Source organism: Priceomyces carsonii, assembly GCF_900007245.1.
Source record: "Priceomyces carsonii strain CBS4050 genome assembly, scaffold: Debaryomyces_carsonii_scaffold_5, whole genome shotgun sequence".
NCBI classification, from domain to species: domain Eukaryota; kingdom Fungi; phylum Ascomycota; class Pichiomycetes; order Serinales; family Debaryomycetaceae; genus Priceomyces; species Priceomyces carsonii.
The window spans coordinates 1,160,792-1,179,668 of record NW_026946678.1 but is presented as its reverse complement, the minus strand read 5'-3'; the positions used below and the strand labels follow the sequence as shown (position 1 = coordinate 1,179,668).

Sequence of the window (18,877 nt, the reverse complement as noted above, 5' to 3'; positions counted from 1 at the left end):
AGTGACAGCAGGGATATTAAAGCTTGATTCAATTTGCCAGCAATTTTTTTTAACTTCCTGCCATCAAAAAAGACTTCACAAAACGAGAAGCTATATGTTTTCCATAGATAGCTATAATATCTAAGTACTTTATATATGTAATGATATTGAAAGAACTTTAAGCCGGCTCTAATTCCTTCTGTTTTTCTCGTTGATCATTCCTCTCAATCTCTTGCTTGTTAATGCTTAACTTGTCTAGCTTGTTGAGTAGGTCCTCATTTTCTAAGCTAGCTGAGTCATGCCTGGATGTCTCATACGTCTTCTGTAACTCACGTTCTATCTCTGCATCATCGACTTTATTATCATAAACTAGAGCATCTCCTATCTCATTTGTTGCCTCAATTTCTCTGTCTAGGTCTAATTTCAAGTCGTCGATATCGCTTAAACGAACTTTTGCATTTAAGTTTGAGAGTACTGATGCGCCTTTCGATAGCTGTGTATAGATATCCTTATTGAAAGTAGCTTCATTAATTTTATGTAAAATCATCTTTAACTGAACCTCTGCATCCGATATTCTCATTAGCGACGTAGTCCAGAGCTTCTTTAGTCGTAAACAATTTTTCATTCTATCTTCCACATTCTTATTCAGTGTATTACGTCCAAGTTCACTCAATCTATTATCTAACTCGTAAATCCGGCTTTCCATATATGAGTATCTTTTCATTAAATTGGCTATATTCGCCTTTAAATCTATTATACGAATATCTTCTTCTGAGAGCTTTTTGCTATCTTCAAACTTGATATAAATTCTTTCTTCTGTCTTCTCTATGACGCACTTTCGTAAGTCAGTCACTAAGTATTTTAAAAGAACTAAATAATCATTCCAGGTGAGTTCAAACTTTTCCTTGAGGAGTTCGAATAAAATCTTTTCGTCAAATAACCTTGCTGATTCTGTGGCCTCTGCAGAGATTGTGTCTTCGATGTACTGGATAGATTCTTTACCTAATCCCTGTAATAACTCAACAAAAATGTACCTTTCACCATTAAAGTAGTTATTGTCCTCCTTAATATAAGTTGAAAAAATTGACTTACTCCACGGAATCCAATAAAATGGTGACAATATTGTCATAATGCTAGTACTCTTAGCCTCTACTATGGGATATGTACTATTCATGAAAGTTTGTAAAGGTAATAACTTGTTCCTACTCTTGAGCTCCTCTAACACTGTTCCAATGCTATCTGGTTTACCATAAATAGGAATACATAAGTAGTCGTTTAGGCGTCGTTTCAGGATCGATATCATTGAATCCAGTAGTTTATTATCCCTTACTAACTCAGTTAGCAAGCTAGACCATGCTTCAATATTTGCTTCATATCCCTCTGGATTCAAGACCGCAAGATTATCAAAATTAGAATATAATGAACTTAATCGAGATTGCTTGAAGTAAACATTAGTTCTAATAGCATCCTCTATTGCTTTAGCCATTACTTAAGATCCATAATTGAATGTGTATATTTTTTTTTTCTCGATTTTAAAGATTCCTATATATGAATAATCGTCATTTACCTGAGCTTAAGAGTCGTTGTCATGAAATGTTCATTACTTATATATAAATACATGCTAGATACTTAACTTTGATATCAGTAATTCTACCTGGTCTCTTAATCTATCGACAACATCTAATATTGCTGTAGAAGCTGGTGAGTCCGCATACTTATCAAAGAAGCATTCACCAGAGTCACAAGACTTGCCTATTCTTGGGTCTAACGGCACAGAACCCAAAAATGGAATATTTAAGTCGAGGCACAACTTCTCACCTCCACCAGTTGTAGGCTTGAAAATCTGAGACTCACCTTTGCAATTGGGACAAACAAAACCTGACATATTTTCCACCAAGCCAAGAATCTTAATATTTGCCTTCCTACAAAAATCGATTTCTTTCCTGACGTCAAGTAACGCAACTTCTTGTGGCGTGGTGACTATCAATGCTCCATCTATTCCGGCTTCTTTCATGTAAGAGGTTACGGATAAATGCTCGTCTGATGTTCCTGGAGGAGTGTCGACAATTAAATAATCTAAATGATCTCCCCAGTTTATATCCTTTAAAAATTGTTTAATTAATCCGTTTTTTTTTGCTCCCCTCCATATAACTGCTGAGTCAGGATCTGGTAGCATAAAGGATATACTTATCATACCCAAATTATCTGCCACATATACCGGGGACCAACCAGAGTTAGATTGGTGTATCGATTCGCCCTCTGCTCCCAACATCCGAGGTAATGAGGGGCCACATATATCCAAATCCATAGCACCAACCTCAATATCTTCATCAGCTGCAAGTGACCATGCAAGCATCGAAGTAAATGTAGACTTTCCAACTCCTCCTTTTCCAGATAACACCAAAATTTTATGTGATATCTGTTCTAATCTCTTATTTATTAGTGGCAAGTCAGGATCTGGTCCCTTTGGCAACTGTGAAGAGCAAACATTTTGATTTGGACAGCCTTCGCAAGCATCTCCTTTCCCAGCTTGCTCGGATTCTGGCCCTGGACAGTGTTCTGGCTGAGGTGCCAGAAGTTCAACGTTCGATAAGTCCTTCGAAGGAGACATATATCTTAAGTTCAAATTAAGTACCCGTTTCTATTGTAGCTATTGGCCTTTTTATTCTCTAATTATTGAATATCTTAGTTCCCTACTTTAAGTTGGAGTCATATTATAAAATTAAATCGATGTCATCTCCTGAATTAGTAAGATATCAAAATTATATTTCCTGCATATATAAGCTATGGTACTAAATCTATTAAAGTGGCCTTATACAGCAGCTAAACGAAGTTTAAAATAGTTGGTTTCGTTTTCTCCAAGGTGAAGAGACAAAACCTTCTCCTTCAAGCCACTGATATTAGCGTGGTTATCTAGTGCAAAATCTCCAACCTTTTTTGATATAATGGAGAGTGCAATATTGGATTGAGTAGAGGGAGCCTTCGACATTGGAATATTTGATAATAGAAATTCTATAGAAGCAGTATCATTCTCATCATCTTCAAGTTGACACCACTTCTCGTATATTCCCGCACCAGTATTCCAATCTGGTATGATAAGTCCTCTTTCAGGAAATAAAGAAAGAATTGACTTCAAACGGCTTATTGATTCTCTGTTATTCGAAATGACTGTAGAAGGACCCAAGTGATCGACAATTACTTTGTGCGATTTTTCCCATAATTTGGCAACTATGAATGCTTCACACTCCTCCCAATACGACGATAAGGAATGCTTGTTCAAAGCCACGGCTTCATATATCAAAGGTTGGGGAACCATTAGTACACTACTAAGAAATGGTATTTCATCAATATCCTTTGATTCATCTTTAATATTTTTGATGTTTGAAACTACTATCTCACGTATGGCGGATGCAGCACTATCATCATTATTCAAATGAGAATAGACATATATGGCTTCTTTCCACAAGCCCTTATTTGTCAAGAAGTTTCCAAAAGAACGCGATATCGTATCGTTCATTTTTGAACTAACGCCATGAGATATAACCTTATTAACAAACCACTTGAACTTGACATTGAGCCTTGATGCTTCTAAGCTTCCCATTGCCTTATCCATACCTTCATTCTCAGCCTGATAGTATAATCTTAAGACTTCTGTAACAGGACTGTCATCAAAATGTGGAAATGATTCCTTTATGAGATCTTTTAACTTGGTTTCGACCGCTCCATAATTTAACCTTAATGCTAGCGCAATATTCCAAGGTAAGCTAGATACTACCTCATGCAAATTTCCCGATAATATTTGATACACTTTCACAACAGTTTCTGGAATGTATTTTAAAATTGATTTTTCATTCCAACTCTTAAGTTGGCCATCAGCTATAGATTTCGAGATCAAGTCATTAGAATCTAATAGAGTCAAAATAACTGACAAATGGGGGCTATTTTGAGCTAAAGAGGCAGTCACTGCACTTTTCAAATTTCCGGCGCATATATTGACAAAGACTGTTTTTAAAGGGTCAGAAGACTCTTCTGCCGAAAGCTGTGTAATTGACAGCTCATTATATTTCTTTAACCAATCGAGGAATAGAGACTTCATTTTGAGCTCCTTGAGATGGTTAATCAACTGGTCATCAGACTGGTCAACCTCTTTGAACTCTTCTTTAGGCAAGTCAAAGAGTGCAGATAATAAACGAATGATGTTACTGTCCTCGTCGCCTAAGCCCTCCACTAGCAAGCTGTCGAAAGAAATATTCGAATCATTTTGAACTTTGGGATAACCATTCACTCTCTGGTCAATCTTAGAAGAATACAAGAGACGATAAATGGTTGAAGAAATCGTCTGCGGTTTTTGTTCTTCATACCAGTCTGTAATCAAAGACTGTGGTTTTTGTTCGATTTCTGGGGCACAATTTGATTCTTTCGACGCTGAGTTGAAGTTTGAAAATAAAGCTTCATCGACATTTTTGATAGTTATTTCTTTTGGTTCCCGAGTTGAATCAAATACAAAGCGACTTAACGACGAATTTATATCATTCGTTAATTCCAACTGAATCAACCAATCATCAGAAACAGCCAAATTTGGTTTCATCTTTATATTATCAAACAATGCGTCATTTAAAATTTCTGGCTCATACGCCTTCTCTTCAATGATATCATTCAAATTAACATCTTTCGGGAGAACGCTGACTAGCTGTTTCAAATAATCAAAGCGATTACTATTAAGACTTGGATTATTAGAAAGTATATCGTCATTATCCAGTTCTTCAGTGCCGCTTGACTCAATAGTGATGTCACTCAAATTGGCACCTAATTCATTGGCAGTCATTTCATGCTTATATAAGTCAATTTGTTTTTCAATTTCATTTGCAACCAATCCTCTTTTTATATTCAAAGGACTACCTTGAGTGTCATCGTACGTCCAGCCCCCTGGTAAGCCTTTCGTTTCATTGCTAAGTTTTTGCTTTTTAAGTTCTTGGTTAATTTTATCGTTTTTATAAAGTTTAGAATAGCTGAGAGAATTAGCATGTTCTAACCCTTCTTGCTTTCTTTTTAAATTTGAATCATTTGATTCTCCGGATGTGTTATCTTCATCTTCTGCTAATCCCCAAATACTAAAATGCTTTACCTTAAAAACCCACACATGTGTCATAGGATCATATGTCACAAATTCCATTCCAACTTGTCCTTGTAAAAACTTAATGTAACTACTTGCTGATGTACCTTTTCTTGGTTCGATGTTTTCTAATGTAATAGTGGCTGGAACATTAAGACCAAACCCTATGGGTGGTTTCGTTCTATCATCTTTGTAAACTTCAAGAACTTTCTGTCTAATACTTACTGTTTCTTCAAATAATTCTTTATTTAAAGTTATTCCCTTCCTCTGGGCTTGGGTAAGGATTTGAGATAAGTCAACTGGATGGTTGAATGCGACCTGTCCGTATTTAATTCTTCCAACAATGAAATTTTCCACATTTTTGAGCTCCTCCTCTTTCATTGATATCAACTCCTTTATAGTTGGAGTACACCAGTAACCATTATTTATGGACGTATTGTCAAGGTTGATCTCTGGAACATTTGACTTAAAACTTTCTCCCTCGAATGTTGTTCCATCTTGATTCTGCTCCTCTGAAATCTGGCCTCCACTGGCAGTATAAGGAAAACGAGAAGAAATTCTGAAATTAGTACCGCGCTCGATATGATCACTATCATCACCACTTGAATATGCGTCATTTAATGCACTTGTAGGCTTGTTTTGAATAACTATCCTCTTTCTTTTAGAATCAAGTACTTTATCGGCATCAATTAAATGAAATTTCAGGGGTTCTGATCTTATAATTAATCGTTTCACACTATCTATATGTTGTGGATCAACATTTCTTCTAATTGTTGGTTTAGATATAGTTTTGGGTGCTGCCTTTGGAAGTGTCTTCTTACCTTTCAATTTCAAATATCCTGTCTGCGTAAATATTCCCTTGGCAGAAGACTCTTTTGATATTGAATTTGAACCTCTGAAAAATTTCAAGGCTCGACCCAATTTATTCAATAATGTAGATTTCGGAAGGTTCAGAGCTTCTTGTCTCCCGGAGTCTATCATTTTTTTTTTGTTTTCTAAATGCGATCTTTTGTTGTATTCTAATGGAATATCTTCCGTAATGGAAGCAGGCATTTTATCTAAAGCACCTTTGAAAGAGGCAAACACCTGATTGAAATTGTAAGGATTTTCATTATAAGACAAATTTTGATTTACTGATGACCCGAAAACGTTATTCTGTTGGGGTTGTTGACTCTGGTTTGAGCTGAAAATACTAGCTCCAGAGGGCCCTGATCCAAACGAAGTTGTATTACTGTTACCAAAGAGCCCTGTTCCAGTAGTAGTATTATTAGTTCCAATTTTATTATTCGATGAAAAAAGTGTATTTGTGCTATTGGGAACATTACTACTCTTAAGACTATTATTTGTATTATTAAAAAGTCCCGTATTTGCATTCGAACCTGATGAGCCAAATAACCCAGAGCTTGTATTATTTACATTTAAGTTTGCACCACTGTTGGACCCAGAGTTGGGTCCTCCAAATAGACCTGTACCACTGAAAGTAGGTTTATTACTTGAACCAAATAACCCCCCTGTTGAAGCACTATCATTATTATTCGAGCTTCCAAAAAGTCCTGTAGTACCATCAGTCGTACCTGAAGAACCTAAGGGACCAGTGGTAGGTTTGCTGGAATTTGAATTTCCGAATAATGAACCCGATGTAGAAGTATTGTTGAGATTGAATCCTGAAGATGTATTGTTTGAGTTTGAAGCTCCAAATAAGCCACCAGATGTTTGATTAGAAGATGCTGTCAGGTTACTGCTTCCGAATAATGAATTTCCTGGTGCACCAATAAACGATGAAGACCTGGCTATTCTTTTTGGCTGTCCAAACGCAGAATTAGAATTGTTACTGCCTAGTAACGACATGCTCTATTGACTTTATTATTAACGACTTTCTTATTCCAGTTTGACTCTGATGAATTGAACCAGTCTCTTGAATATCAAAGATAACTTTATCAAGCAATACACAACCTGATTTGAATATTACACGTCTCTGTCTGCTATGAAATGTTGTTTTTTTCTCACAATGTGAAAATTAACCATATTAGATTTTACTTTCAAATTAGACTTACACAAAATAGAAATGTATTAAGCTACTTACAATTACAATAAAATGAACATAATTGATTCAGTCATCATAAACGTCAAGCTTTATGCTTGATTCTGCAATGAACCAAACTTTATCGAATTTTCTTAAATTGCCTTTACTGCTGTATACTTTATTGGGTATACCGACATCAACCAAATAATGTACGATATCATCCAGTAAATTTCCATTCTTATAAGCATGTACTAAGCCTGCAATAGGAAGACCCATAGAAACACACCACTTACATGACATAGTGAGTGACTCATCAAGGGTTGTTCCAGAGCCACCATCAATTCCAGACGGTATATCTAAGGACATTACTTTTGATCTCTGTCTGGACTCGTTACACCACTGAACAAGTCTTCTCAAGGTCTTCTGGTCTTCAGCTTCATAAAATATGTCTTCCAAATGATTATCGTATCCCTGTAAGGCGTCTAAAATAAGCTCAACGGGGGTATCAAGCTGATTATTTAAAATATCCATTAATTCATCAACATTCGACAAAACACTTTTACCACCACATTTCTCAAATAGATTCCATTGGTGGGATAATTCAGAGTCATTGTCTTCATTATTAACCGCAAATGCTAGAACTCTAATGCCATGATTACTTAGATGACGCCCTGTAGCAAGCGCCCTCGAGCCACATCTACCACTTCCAATTAATAGTAAAACCAAAGGTGGTAAGTTATGATTTTTTTTATTGCTTAGCCTCGTTGACCCTCCCAATATACTTCTATTTATTAATTGGGACAAGTTTGAAGCACAAACTTCCGTCATTATTCCCGGAGTCATTCCGTATGCTTCTGATGACAATCTTTCTATTTCAAGAAGTTGAACAGGTGAACATAGGGGAATAGGGTTAGCGGTATCAGACCTTAAAAGCTTTACGGACTTAGATAATCCACTTTCTTTATAAGATGCTGTTGATTTTGGATTCGGTCTTCCCTTATCGATATTTATATTAACTTCATTCCCAATATTATCCCAATTATCTACTTTTTCAGAATCCAAAACCATTTCATCGTTATCGTACTTCTCCTTTCTGGAGTCTGGAGTCTTGATATTTTTGCTGCTTTTATTATGACCAACTAGCCTATTTTCAGGGCTGACGTTGTCTTCTTTTTGGAAATCTGCAAAAACTGACTTTTTATCGAACATTGCTAGATTGGCAGCAAAATCGAAATCAGACGATTTAATGTCTTGAACATCTCCATTATTACTCCAATCTGTCGATTCAGTAGATGAATGATTGAATTTGCTTCTTGGGGTATTTCTCAGACTATCATATGCGCCATTTGAAGTCGTAGGCAAGGAACCCAGGGCGAACACAATAGCATCATCTAAGACCGCCAGTGGCTCTTTATTCGAGGCATTGGGCCCTTGGTTTTTCAGCTGCCTGTTTTTCAAGGTCCTGAGCAAATCAGGGGGAAGCTGAATAACTTTTAGATCTGCAATTTGGGAGCTATCGACTCTTAAATTCGAGATATTAAACTCAGGATTTGACGACTGATACGCATTCTCAAGGGCTATAATAGAGCTGTCAACATTCGTTATAGTACCAGTTGAAATCGTACCATCCCTCAATGTTAGATTAACTTTGTAATTGAGGAACTCTGACATTATGAAAATTCAAGCGACTTGATGGATGACGGATGCTTGATCTCATAGAACAAAACCTTAAAAAAAAAACCTCAAAACAAACTTCAAAAATTCGTCGATCCACACTAACAAAATTTGGTGATTATCGGCTGCAATTAAAATTGGAGACTAATTTGGGAAGAAATCTCAGCATTACGTGCTCTCTGAAAACGAATAAATATCTTTGTAACTCGAATGATATGATTGGCAGTTATAGCTTGTCTCTTTCTAAATATATCGTTTTTAAGTGAAAAACTGCCAAAATCGTAGGAATGTACAACATTTATTTAGTTCGATCTCGATAGGGCTGTAAGTGTGCAAAGAGAGCAAAATGTAAACCCCATAATTAAACCATAACCTCGAGATAAAATCATCCTTCATCATAGTCATATGAAGCAGAACAGGATTTTGGTATCTAAGTGGTGCCAAACAGTTTCATCTCTGTTGGACAAAAGCTTGACTACAAGCATTTTATCTTGCAGATACATACAAGCAAAGCATAGACCCTCCGGGCCCCCCAAAACAGCACCAAAAGCAAATTGATGAAGCTTTCTATCTGAGTTTCGGAATAACGCCTACTAAAAGACCAATATTGTCCAATTTATTTTTTTGCAGTATTTCACTGCCAAAAAAATCGAATGCTTTATTTTTCTGACGGCTGCAAACACCTAACGCGTATTAACAAAGAGAATCATCCCTACAGGGGTTTGAACTGCAGAAAGGCAGGCTAGCTATTAGAGATATTTATCAAGTGTTTGGCCAATTGAGTCAAAGAGATAACTTTGACACTCTCCCACCATAATTGTTCTTGAAGTACAATTAATCTTCATTAAAAGATCAAAAAGCGGAATTAAAGATATTAGATAGCTTAATGTTTGGGTAACGGATACAAATGACTCAATGGGGCCTTTTTATGCTTTAGTTTCTTTAGTTTCTTCATTGTGCAAAGATCAATAAGAACTGGTTGGTAGAAAGAGTTCCGCAAAATTTTTTTTTTTTCTTTCTTTTCTTTTTTCTTTTGTTGGAATTGCCGGAGCTAAAGGGCCAATATTGAAGTGGAAGTCGAGATTTATTAGTCTTAAATAATTAAATTTAGACAAATTTAATTAATTGTCGAGTTTTCAATAACTATATGCAACAGAATTGATTAATTCATTGATTTTATTTAATTGAGTAAATACGTCTGTTGATTAAAGGATTGATTTTAGTTTTTGCATTTCAATATGACAGTAAAAAATCAAAATAAGGAAATTACAACCAAGGATATATTCTTATTTATCCCTAATTTAATAGGGTATTTAAGAGTTATTACAGCATTACTCTCATTTATATGTATGAAGAATCACCCAATTCCAACTTTAATCTTCTACGGAATATCAGGTTTTCTTGATGCATTTGATGGGTATGCAGCCCGAAAATATAACCAAGGTACTAGGTTCGGGGCCGTTTTAGATATGGTAACTGATCGCTGTGCAACATCATCACTAATTGTTTACTTAGGAATAATTTATCCAAGGTTTGCAGTTATATGGCAAGTATTGGTGTCATTAGATTTGGCTTCTCATTATATGCATATGTATGCAATGATGTCTAGTGGTTCTTCAAGTCATAAGAATGTGGATAAACAACAGTCTAAGTTGTTATCGTTGTATTACAATAATCGTACGGTATTATTTGTTGTGTGTTTAGTGAATGAGTTGTTTTACGTTGCTCTTTATATGCATCATTATGATTTCTTTTGGCTTGGTACAGTCTTATCTTGGTTGAGTGCTCCGATATGGATATTTAAACAAATTGCAAACGTTGTGCAGTTGAAAGGAGCTGCTCTTATTTTGGCTAGAATAGATGCAGAGGATAAAAGCAAGCAAGATTAAAGGCTATAAAAGGATACTTTTTGTGTTAGATTCACTCATTGCTTAAACGATTAATATTTCTACATCTTATCAAATCATGTATATATAGATATAGTGGGCAAAGATATTTATTTTATGTATACATTCATTTTTTGATTACGAACCCATAATTTGATTCTTCAATAGCTCTTATCTCAAGCTTTTCGATTGATAATCTAGAATGTTCCAACAATGCATCTTCCTTCTTAAGACGAGCCAATTCCTGCTCAAGCTCGAAGCATTTCGTAAGCATAATCAAGTTGGAAGAACTTTTAAAACCCACTATACTTAGGTTAAGAAATTTGAGTACCTTGTTAAATAAGGAGTTGTCGCCTTTGGATAACCGGAATAAGTTCATACATGTTCTAGCGAATTCATAATATGCACAAGAAGTAAGATCTTTGATATTGACAAAGATGATCAATGGCATTGCCTCAAGTAATAGTTGATACGCATCCTTATAATAACACATATTGTTCAAAAGAGAAATGAGTATAACTACGCCTTCCGCTATAACGGTATAAAGACCAATCTTTTTACCTTTTTGTATTTGTTGCATTGTCAAAGACAAAGCCCTTGAATGGCATCCACTTACATTAAATATTTTGCATTTGAGAAGATTGAGTGAAATATCGAAGTATACACTTGAACTTCCCAGTTTTAAGCGATCTGCAATGATGCTCAATGCCTTCGAATAATTACCTAATGCTATCTCAACTTCAACGTTAACCAAAGCCAACTCATTCTTCAATTCAATTTCTTTAATATCGTTGCTTAATAATATTTGGATTATCTCTTTAGCTGCCTTCGATCTCCCCTTAAGCAAGTTCAATTTAATCAAAATTATTAAGCTTCTTATTTGGATCATATTGAATAAGGCATTATTATTTTTGACAGAGAGTTTCAAATTCTCAAGATTCTTTAGTCCAATTTCAGTATTTCCTTTCAAAAATTTTAAATAGTTGGATCTTATTAAAATAGAAAGTTTATCGTTTTCATTGTCAGATTTTCCAAGGGATATTTCATTATATGCTTCACTTAAATGTGGAGCCCCAATCCTGCTCCATACAGTAGTCGAAATTTCTGTCAACTTAACAAACGATGGGATCAGGTCATTGATAGAAATATACATACCCTTCATTAAGCTCTCCAAATATCTGGCCATGGGAGCGCCACTATCCATTAGCTGCAAAGTTTCAAAACCATAACTCATAGAATATAACAGAAGCGACACTTGATGTGATTTCTGTGTCAAGAAATTCAAAAGCTGGTATGCATCATTATTATTATAAAATTTTTGTTTTCTCCATAATTCTGGCTTATTCTTCATGAAATTAAAGAGCCATGATAAAATATATGTGAGAGTGGAATTATCTTTATTCTCTCTTGCCACGGAAATGGCCTCCTCTATCGCATCAAGAGCCTTCTCGTCTTCTCCAAAAAACTGGTGCAAAGATGCCCTTGATATAAGCGCAAAATGATAAAAATATTTCGAATTACTCGAAACCATGTAATCAAAATACTGATGTAAAGCTTCAAAAGCTCCATTGTAATTTGAATCATGCAAGTTTTCCAAATATTTGATATAATAATATGAAGGAAGATTATTGAAGTTTATGTTTTGTATCAGGCAGCTGTAAGAGTTGGGCGATGTCATCATCTTCATGATCTCTTTGAGCGATTGAGGCGTTTCAACACCATACGCTTCTAATAAATGAATCTGTCTATCTAGCAAACCTTGTAAATCATGCTTTGGAACCGAAATTAATCGGGTATTGTTATTGAAGGAAGACTGATGTGATATTGGCACAGTGGTACCTATTGAATCAGATAACATCAGGTTGAGTTCTGCAAACAATTGCGTGTCTTGATTTTTTGCATTTAACCTGGTTGCTTCTGATGCAAAGGCCGTATTCTTAACCACACCACCGATCGAAAGATATAGGTCTCTGGAAATCTCTCTGTAATCTATAAAAGACTCGAATAGAAGAAAAATTTCATCGAATTTCAAGACTTGAAACGCAGTCAAAAGTTTATGGCCTAACGCTCCCAAGAATGAACGTGAGGATATCCGTTTCATCTTTGCAATAGGCTCGCTGAATACTATCAGAGGATCTATCAACATATTTCTGAGCCTCTGCATACGGGCATCTAAATCCTCAACAGAATTAATACTCCATGCTGATCTTAATAGAAGTTTCTGTATTATATCAATATCTCTTGTAACAACCTCGTCGCCTTCACTCAGGTCCTCTAGAATAGTTTTTCTCAAATTAAATAAAAGATCCACTAATGTGGGAACAATGCATATATTATTACCTTCATCATAAGTTGTTTCGTTCTCGAAATAGCTTAATATCACTTGGAGAACTGGTCTCGTTCTTTCTTCTGGAATCTCTCTTAAACTGTATATTTCAGTCAAAAAAAGCAATGTGATCTTATGTGGAGAAAGATCTTCCGTCAAAAGAAGATTTATCTTTCCATCTAGTGCCATTGAAGACCTTTTTCAGCTCTTTGTGTTTAAATATATAGATATATTTACAACAAAATATTTAGTACTACAAATATTCGCGACGCATTTCTCATAATATGAATGCTATTTACTCCTCATCAGAGTCGTCATCACCAACATCAATGGTAGGCATTTCAAAATCAGACTCTGAACCAGAATCCTGGTTCAAGACAGCTGTATTTACGGCTTGAAAAGTGGATTTGGGGGCGCTATTTTCTATTAAGGTGTCGGGTTGGAGCTCAGGTTCCTCAGAAGATGGACGTGACAAAGGTGATGTATTGGAAATATTTGTCTCCTCAGAAATGACACAGACTGCAGAATCTGTAGGATTCTCTGGACCAGATTCAATATTAAAAACAAGCTTCTCAGTTGCGATATCATCTTCTATCCTTCTACGTTTTGTGAGTGGTTGATTCATATTGTTTTTCTGTATTGAACCCATTGAGTCTTCATTTTTAACTTCTTCAATACCTTCTTTGTATCCTTCGTTGATATCTGTCACATTATGTTGACGGTTCTTCTTATCGTCTTCATATTTGTGCTCATTTGCGTTTTCATTTTCATTTCTGCTTTCATCTTCGTCTTCATCTTCAAAGTCCTCTTCAAGCGGTTCTTGAGACGTGATTTGTTTAGGTAACGGTGGGAATCTAGGGTTTATAAACACACTGAGCAAAGGATCATTGGTCAAGATGTTGCAAGCTATAGGCAAGATGGAAACTTTTTCGAATCCTGGGAAAAGTACAGCATCAACTAGCAAATTTCGTAATTCAGGAGGAACATTCTTATCTAAGCTGTATTGCTTAGCCCTAGTAACCTCAATGAACAAGTATCTCAAAACCTTATAGTGCTGTGTGGGAGGTAATTGAACTGTCCTAATTACTATACGTATTAATCGACGGACAACTCTAACAGTTTCACTTGGTATTGATTCCAGGAACAAATGCAGATGTGATAGTAAATCAGATAGAGGAATCGAGGCTTGATTCTTCCTCTTCTTATTTACCTTGCCTGAATTGGTTTTCAGGTCTGAATCCATTTCCAACCCACCCAATCTTGGCTCCACTAAGGTAAGAGCAACATCGACAAACCTGACAATTTGCGAAGATTCCTTGTAGCTGGAAATAAGGGACATATAACTTTCCAAAGATGTCAATAAAAGACGACTGAAAGCCTCATTGGAAAGTATCTGTTCTTTATCAATAGACTTTCCTTTAAATGGAATTAAAATCTCCAAGAAAGATATTATCCTATTAAAATGAAGCAACATACTCCCCTTGAATTCATCTGCTAAACGCTTCAATATTCTTAATGCTGACATTTGCATCTGGATTATTGTAGTTTTAATACTGCGCTTAACTAAATCATCACGAATATCGTATTTAAATCCCAAGATTCTAATATTCATGGAGCATATAGCCTCGATAGCATTCAATGCATTTCCCAATGGAACTTTAACACTGTATTGTGTCTCAGATGTCAACGAGTATTTGAGCATGCCGAGCAACACATCAACTCTTGAAGATATCTGAAATAATGAAGCAGGATGGTTAATATCTATTTTTAAAGTTGGAAACGATCTATTGTGATTTTCTTTGAACTTTGGTATCTTTTCCATTAACTTGACTAAATCCTGATCTTCTCCAGTATTCAAAAACTCTTGGTATATCGTTAGTACTGAATGAAGTTCTCTTAATATATCATTTATGTTTTCTTCCCACTTATCTTCTGGACTTGTTTTTTCAATTATGGGTAATGTTGCTAATGTCTCGTACATTGCATCCTTTAAATTCGTCGGATACGTATCAAAATCTATCGAGTTTATAAGCTGCATCAATCTTCCTTTGAGCTTGTCTCCGTATGGTCTAAATGTAGTTGGATGATGACGAAGAAGCTTTAGGAGAGATCTAACATTTAAAAGCGGATTCCAATGTAGCTTTTCAAGATACAAAGCAATAATAGTAGGCAAATTGGGTGTTAATATTTCTCTACTTAAAGTTGGCTTACCCCTTACCTGGTCACAGACAAAGTTCAAACTTTCCACAGCAGAGGTAAAAGTCTTAATTTCATGGGTGTTTGATAAATTCTGAAGGACTTTAATGAGCTGTCCAATGAATTTAGAACCTTCTTGTGTCAACATAGTGAAATTTTTTGCCAATACTCGTATTAAGTTGTTACCACACCACTTTTCATACTCATTGGCTGACCTAGATAATGCCAATGCACGAGAAGCAAGATGCTTCGATTCGCTTTTAGTAATATTGTTCAAAATAGAAGCATCGTTATATAACGAAGAAAGAGCTGGTATTATGGATCTCGCTGAAGACCCTATCGATGCGACGTCTTCCAATATTACACTAATTGGTAATGACATGGCACTCCTTGTATCAAAATGTCAGCTGAAAAAATAAAAAAAAATTAAATTTCATATTTTCAAGTCTCAAAATTTGGTGATGAGCATCACACCACCGATCAAAATAAAGATTTAAAGTATTTTATTAAATAAACGTAATATATTTAGAAGTCTATACAAATAAAAGTCTCGTAGTCCAAAGCCCAGATCTTATTAGTTAACAAGACAATGGATGAATGTACCTTAGGAGCTGGATAAAAAGAAATCAAAATTTTAAAAGATATCCGCCAACAAGCCTTTAAATTCAAAAGGCTCGAAAAGAGTACCTTCTCCTTCAAAATATTTGGACATGGATTCCACCCAGTGCAACCTTAAGGAGTGTAACATTGCAGAAGTTCCTTCCATTACCACTAAAATGACAACAGTTAATGTGAACCACAAAGCGAAAAGAGCTACAGTCATGAAAACTCCAAAGAACCCTGTAGTTCCAAACGTAGTTCCGATAGTCATCGACCATAAGACACTTGACAACTGAGCATGAGCCAAAGATAAAGCCCACAATCTCAAATAAGAAGCTGTATGGGACACACTATTCAAACAAAATTCTATGGTATGAATGACTTGGTGAATCATAATATCTCCAAAGGTATGTTCTTCATGATCTTCATCATCATCATTATGCGTGGTTTCTTCTTCATTTTCGGGCAATTCTTCACTACTATCTTCATTAGACAAGCGGTGATATTGTGCTTCCTTGTCCATTTGCCTTTTCAAATACAACGGCTTCAACAAGAGCAACCATGGAATACATATCAATGCGATAAGTAATAATAAAACTTGAAATTGCGCCTGACCTGGATAAAGCTGTTCATCAACAGTTCCAGGAGACAAGAACATCGAAATCAACATGCCCAATAAAGCAGGAGGTTGAAGGTTCAATGCATACCAGTTGACGGACCATTTATAAACAATGCAGACTGACAAGTATCCAAAAATACTTTGCATAAAGAGTAACCCAGGTATAAAGTTACCGACGATGTCGATAATACTGTGGAAATGGATGTAATTGACCAAGGAAAAGAATAGTGAGTACGTCATATGAGCGAAACCCATCAAGATTGATAATTTCATCTTATAGGAGTTTGTGAAAAGTAAAGCGTTTTCGGCCCCATGCCAGGCTGGATCCATACCCATAGCATAAACCCCCACCTGCTTTGCAATAACAGGCTCCCCAATTTCAAATTTTTCTGGCCATTCCCAACCAGAACTGAATAACGTCATTGATTTAGAGAAAAGATCATTGTATAAAAACCCAGTGAACATAGAAAAAATTCCCATAAACAATAAAATGTAACGACCGGTATATGCCATGTCAAAAATTTCATCTCTCTTCATAGCACCAATTTTCTTTTCGTTAAGAACTAAGAACAGTGAAGCCAAACTTAAAAGAAATCCATGACCCATATCACCAAACATAATGGCAAACATAAATGGAAATGTTATAACAGTAGGTAAACCTGGGTTGACCTCACGATAAGTCGCAATACCATAAGCGTCACAGATATTTTGGAACGCACTTGTAAATTTATTCGTTCTGTGGAAGGTTGGAGGTGTTCTAGTGGTCTCCAAGACGTTCACAATTGTAATAACTGATTGTGAATTGGTTGAGTTCTTGAGCGTAGCATTTAAAGTTTGAACCTCATCTGTTGGGATCCAGCCTTCAGCAATCAATGTTTTACGAGAATCATCATAGTCACAACGATTCATAGTCTGATAAACAGCTTTTTCCCTGGCGATGACTGACCACCATTTATGTAAATCTTTAGAGATGGCAATGAGTTCAAAATTCAATGCATTATCAGTCTGAGTCAAGATAGTTGTTATATCACCTAACTTCTCATTAACTTCTTTTAGTTGTTCTGTTCTCAATTCTGAGGTCGAATCAACGTGGTATAAATCCGCTTCCAAAGATTCACAGATCTTCTTGATACGTTGATAGACAAGAACACCATGGGAGAATATAATAAAAGAATCTTTGTCAACATACTTTTTAGATTTCAGATCATACAATCTTTCAGAAATCTCTTGCCTGTGGAAGAATAAATTGCCTCGTAACACTCTCCATAAAATTTGTTGTAACGGGAGAATCTTGTCACGATTAATGACACCTGTAATGAATGACGAAGCACCTTCCAAGGCATCATTTCCCTGAGACTCCAAATGGGATAATAAAGCATCATGTTCATTGACATCTGAATAGACAGGGGCATCACTACTATCAAAGAACTGATCAATTCCTAAAATCGAATATTGTAACTGCTTAAGGTTTCTTTCCCTTTCATAAAGGAGCTCTGCTGAATCAATCAACTGAGTCACTCTTTTTTCTAAGAGGTGAGAGTTTTCAACAAGCTCATCTATCTCCGACTGAGCAACGATCTCACCATTTTCATAAGGAAAAAGTTGTGATACAACACCTTTATCATCCAACTTCTCTTTGAAGAATCTAAATTGTCTTTCAACATTGTCCAATTTCCTTAATTCTTTCACAAAGGATCTCTGAAACTCGCTTACTTTGGAATTCAAGTCTCTGAATTGAATCATACCCAATTTCCCAACCTCGTAAATAATGCCTCGTGCCACTTCGGTTGGAACGTACAACTGGACTAGTGACATTTCCGCAGAACCTGTTGATGTTAGTACTGTATGAGGATGATAACCAGCTTGGGGCTAATCCAAGGTTTCTTGAATCTGATATTCTTATTAATACTTACGGAAAATAGCCTCTTCCTTTTCAGACATTATATTTGAAAACGATATTCCTATCTCTTAGCCTTTACCTACTGAAAGCAAGTCGATAAAATGATGACGCTCTTGAGGCTCGACTGGGAGGCCCAACTTTGTATTTTCAGGACTCAAACATCAACAATTGGTAAAAACACGACCTTTATCCAATGTCAAAACCATGGAATAAGATAAGGGTCCCTATCACTATATAAGTATCCCGGATCTCTTGGAATTTTCCATAGAGCATGAGAAAAGCTTAATATTGAAACTCTACCGAAGTATCATAAAAGTGTCTGTCAATTGCGTCTTGAAGAGATCTAACTATCTAATTTTCAACTTGTAGATTAATCTGAGGCTACATGAAACGGAGTTGAGCGAATGCTCACTACAATACAAGCGTGCTAGTTTCATATTATGGAAAAATCCTCTACTTCTCTTCACCAATTCCTTACCAGTATTGGAGTAAGCTTTCCAAGTACTTTGCAGAACTTTTTTTTGCCATTGAACGAAGCAAAAATCCATATGATTCGTTTAA

The 18,877-nt window shown here is 35.8% G+C and overlaps 8 protein-coding genes across 8 annotated transcripts; 1 reads left to right on the top strand and 7 right to left on the bottom strand.

Annotated features, from left to right (window-relative positions):
- Nucleotides 1-157: 157 nt before the first annotated feature.
- Nucleotides 158-1,465, bottom strand: PRCAT00004944001 (uncharacterized protein; the record flags this gene model as incomplete). Its single annotated transcript, XM_062954977.1, has 1 exon — nt 158-1,465. The coding sequence occupies one exon, from the start codon at nt 1,463-1,465 to the stop codon at nt 158-160; it is 1,308 nt and encodes a 435-aa protein (XP_062811626.1).
- Nucleotides 1,466-1,600: 135 nt separating this feature from the next.
- Nucleotides 1,601-2,590, bottom strand: PRCAT00004943001 (Mrp/NBP35 family ATP-binding protein; the record flags this gene model as incomplete). Its single annotated transcript, XM_062954975.1, has 1 exon — nt 1,601-2,590. The coding sequence occupies one exon, from the start codon at nt 2,588-2,590 to the stop codon at nt 1,601-1,603; it is 990 nt and encodes a 329-aa protein (XP_062811625.1).
- Nucleotides 2,591-2,791: 201 nt separating this feature from the next.
- PRCAT00004942001 (nucleocytoplasmic transporter) lies at nt 2,792-6,940 on the bottom strand (the record flags this gene model as incomplete). The annotated part of the gene is made up of 1 exon (XM_062954974.1): nt 2,792-6,940. One exon carries the CDS (start codon nt 6,938-6,940, stop codon nt 2,792-2,794), a length of 4,149 nt encoding a protein of 1,382 aa, XP_062811624.1.
- A 262-nt stretch (nt 6,941-7,202) lies between these two features.
- EDC3 (Edc3p) lies at nt 7,203-8,786 on the bottom strand (the record flags this gene model as incomplete). The annotated part of the gene is made up of 1 exon (XM_062954973.1): nt 7,203-8,786. The coding sequence occupies one exon, from the start codon at nt 8,784-8,786 to the stop codon at nt 7,203-7,205; it is 1,584 nt and encodes a 527-aa protein (XP_062811623.1).
- A 1,241-nt stretch (nt 8,787-10,027) lies between these two features.
- Nucleotides 10,028-10,678, top strand: PRCAT00004940001 (CDP-diacylglycerol--inositol 3-phosphatidyltransferase; the record flags this gene model as incomplete). The annotated part of the gene is made up of 1 exon (XM_062954972.1): nt 10,028-10,678. One exon carries the CDS (start codon nt 10,028-10,030, stop codon nt 10,676-10,678), a length of 651 nt encoding a protein of 216 aa, XP_062811622.1.
- A 124-nt stretch (nt 10,679-10,802) lies between these two features.
- On the bottom strand, nt 10,803-13,190 carry PRCAT00004939001 (anaphase promoting complex subunit 5; the record flags this gene model as incomplete). The annotated part of the gene is made up of 1 exon (XM_062954971.1): nt 10,803-13,190. One exon carries the CDS (start codon nt 13,188-13,190, stop codon nt 10,803-10,805), a length of 2,388 nt encoding a protein of 795 aa, XP_062811621.1.
- Nucleotides 13,191-13,296: 106 nt separating this feature from the next.
- Nucleotides 13,297-15,579, bottom strand: PRCAT00004938001 (uncharacterized protein; the record flags this gene model as incomplete). Its single annotated transcript, XM_062954970.1, has 1 exon — nt 13,297-15,579. The coding sequence occupies one exon, from the start codon at nt 15,577-15,579 to the stop codon at nt 13,297-13,299; it is 2,283 nt and encodes a 760-aa protein (XP_062811620.1).
- Nucleotides 15,580-15,831: 252 nt separating this feature from the next.
- Nucleotides 15,832-18,357, bottom strand: VPH1 (H(+)-transporting V0 sector ATPase subunit a; the record flags this gene model as incomplete). The annotated part of the gene is made up of 2 exons (XM_062954969.1): nt 15,832-18,242; nt 18,330-18,357. 2 exons carry the CDS (start codon nt 18,355-18,357, stop codon nt 15,832-15,834), a joined length of 2,439 nt encoding a protein of 812 aa, XP_062811619.1.
- Between the last annotated feature and the right edge of the window lie 520 nt (nt 18,358-18,877).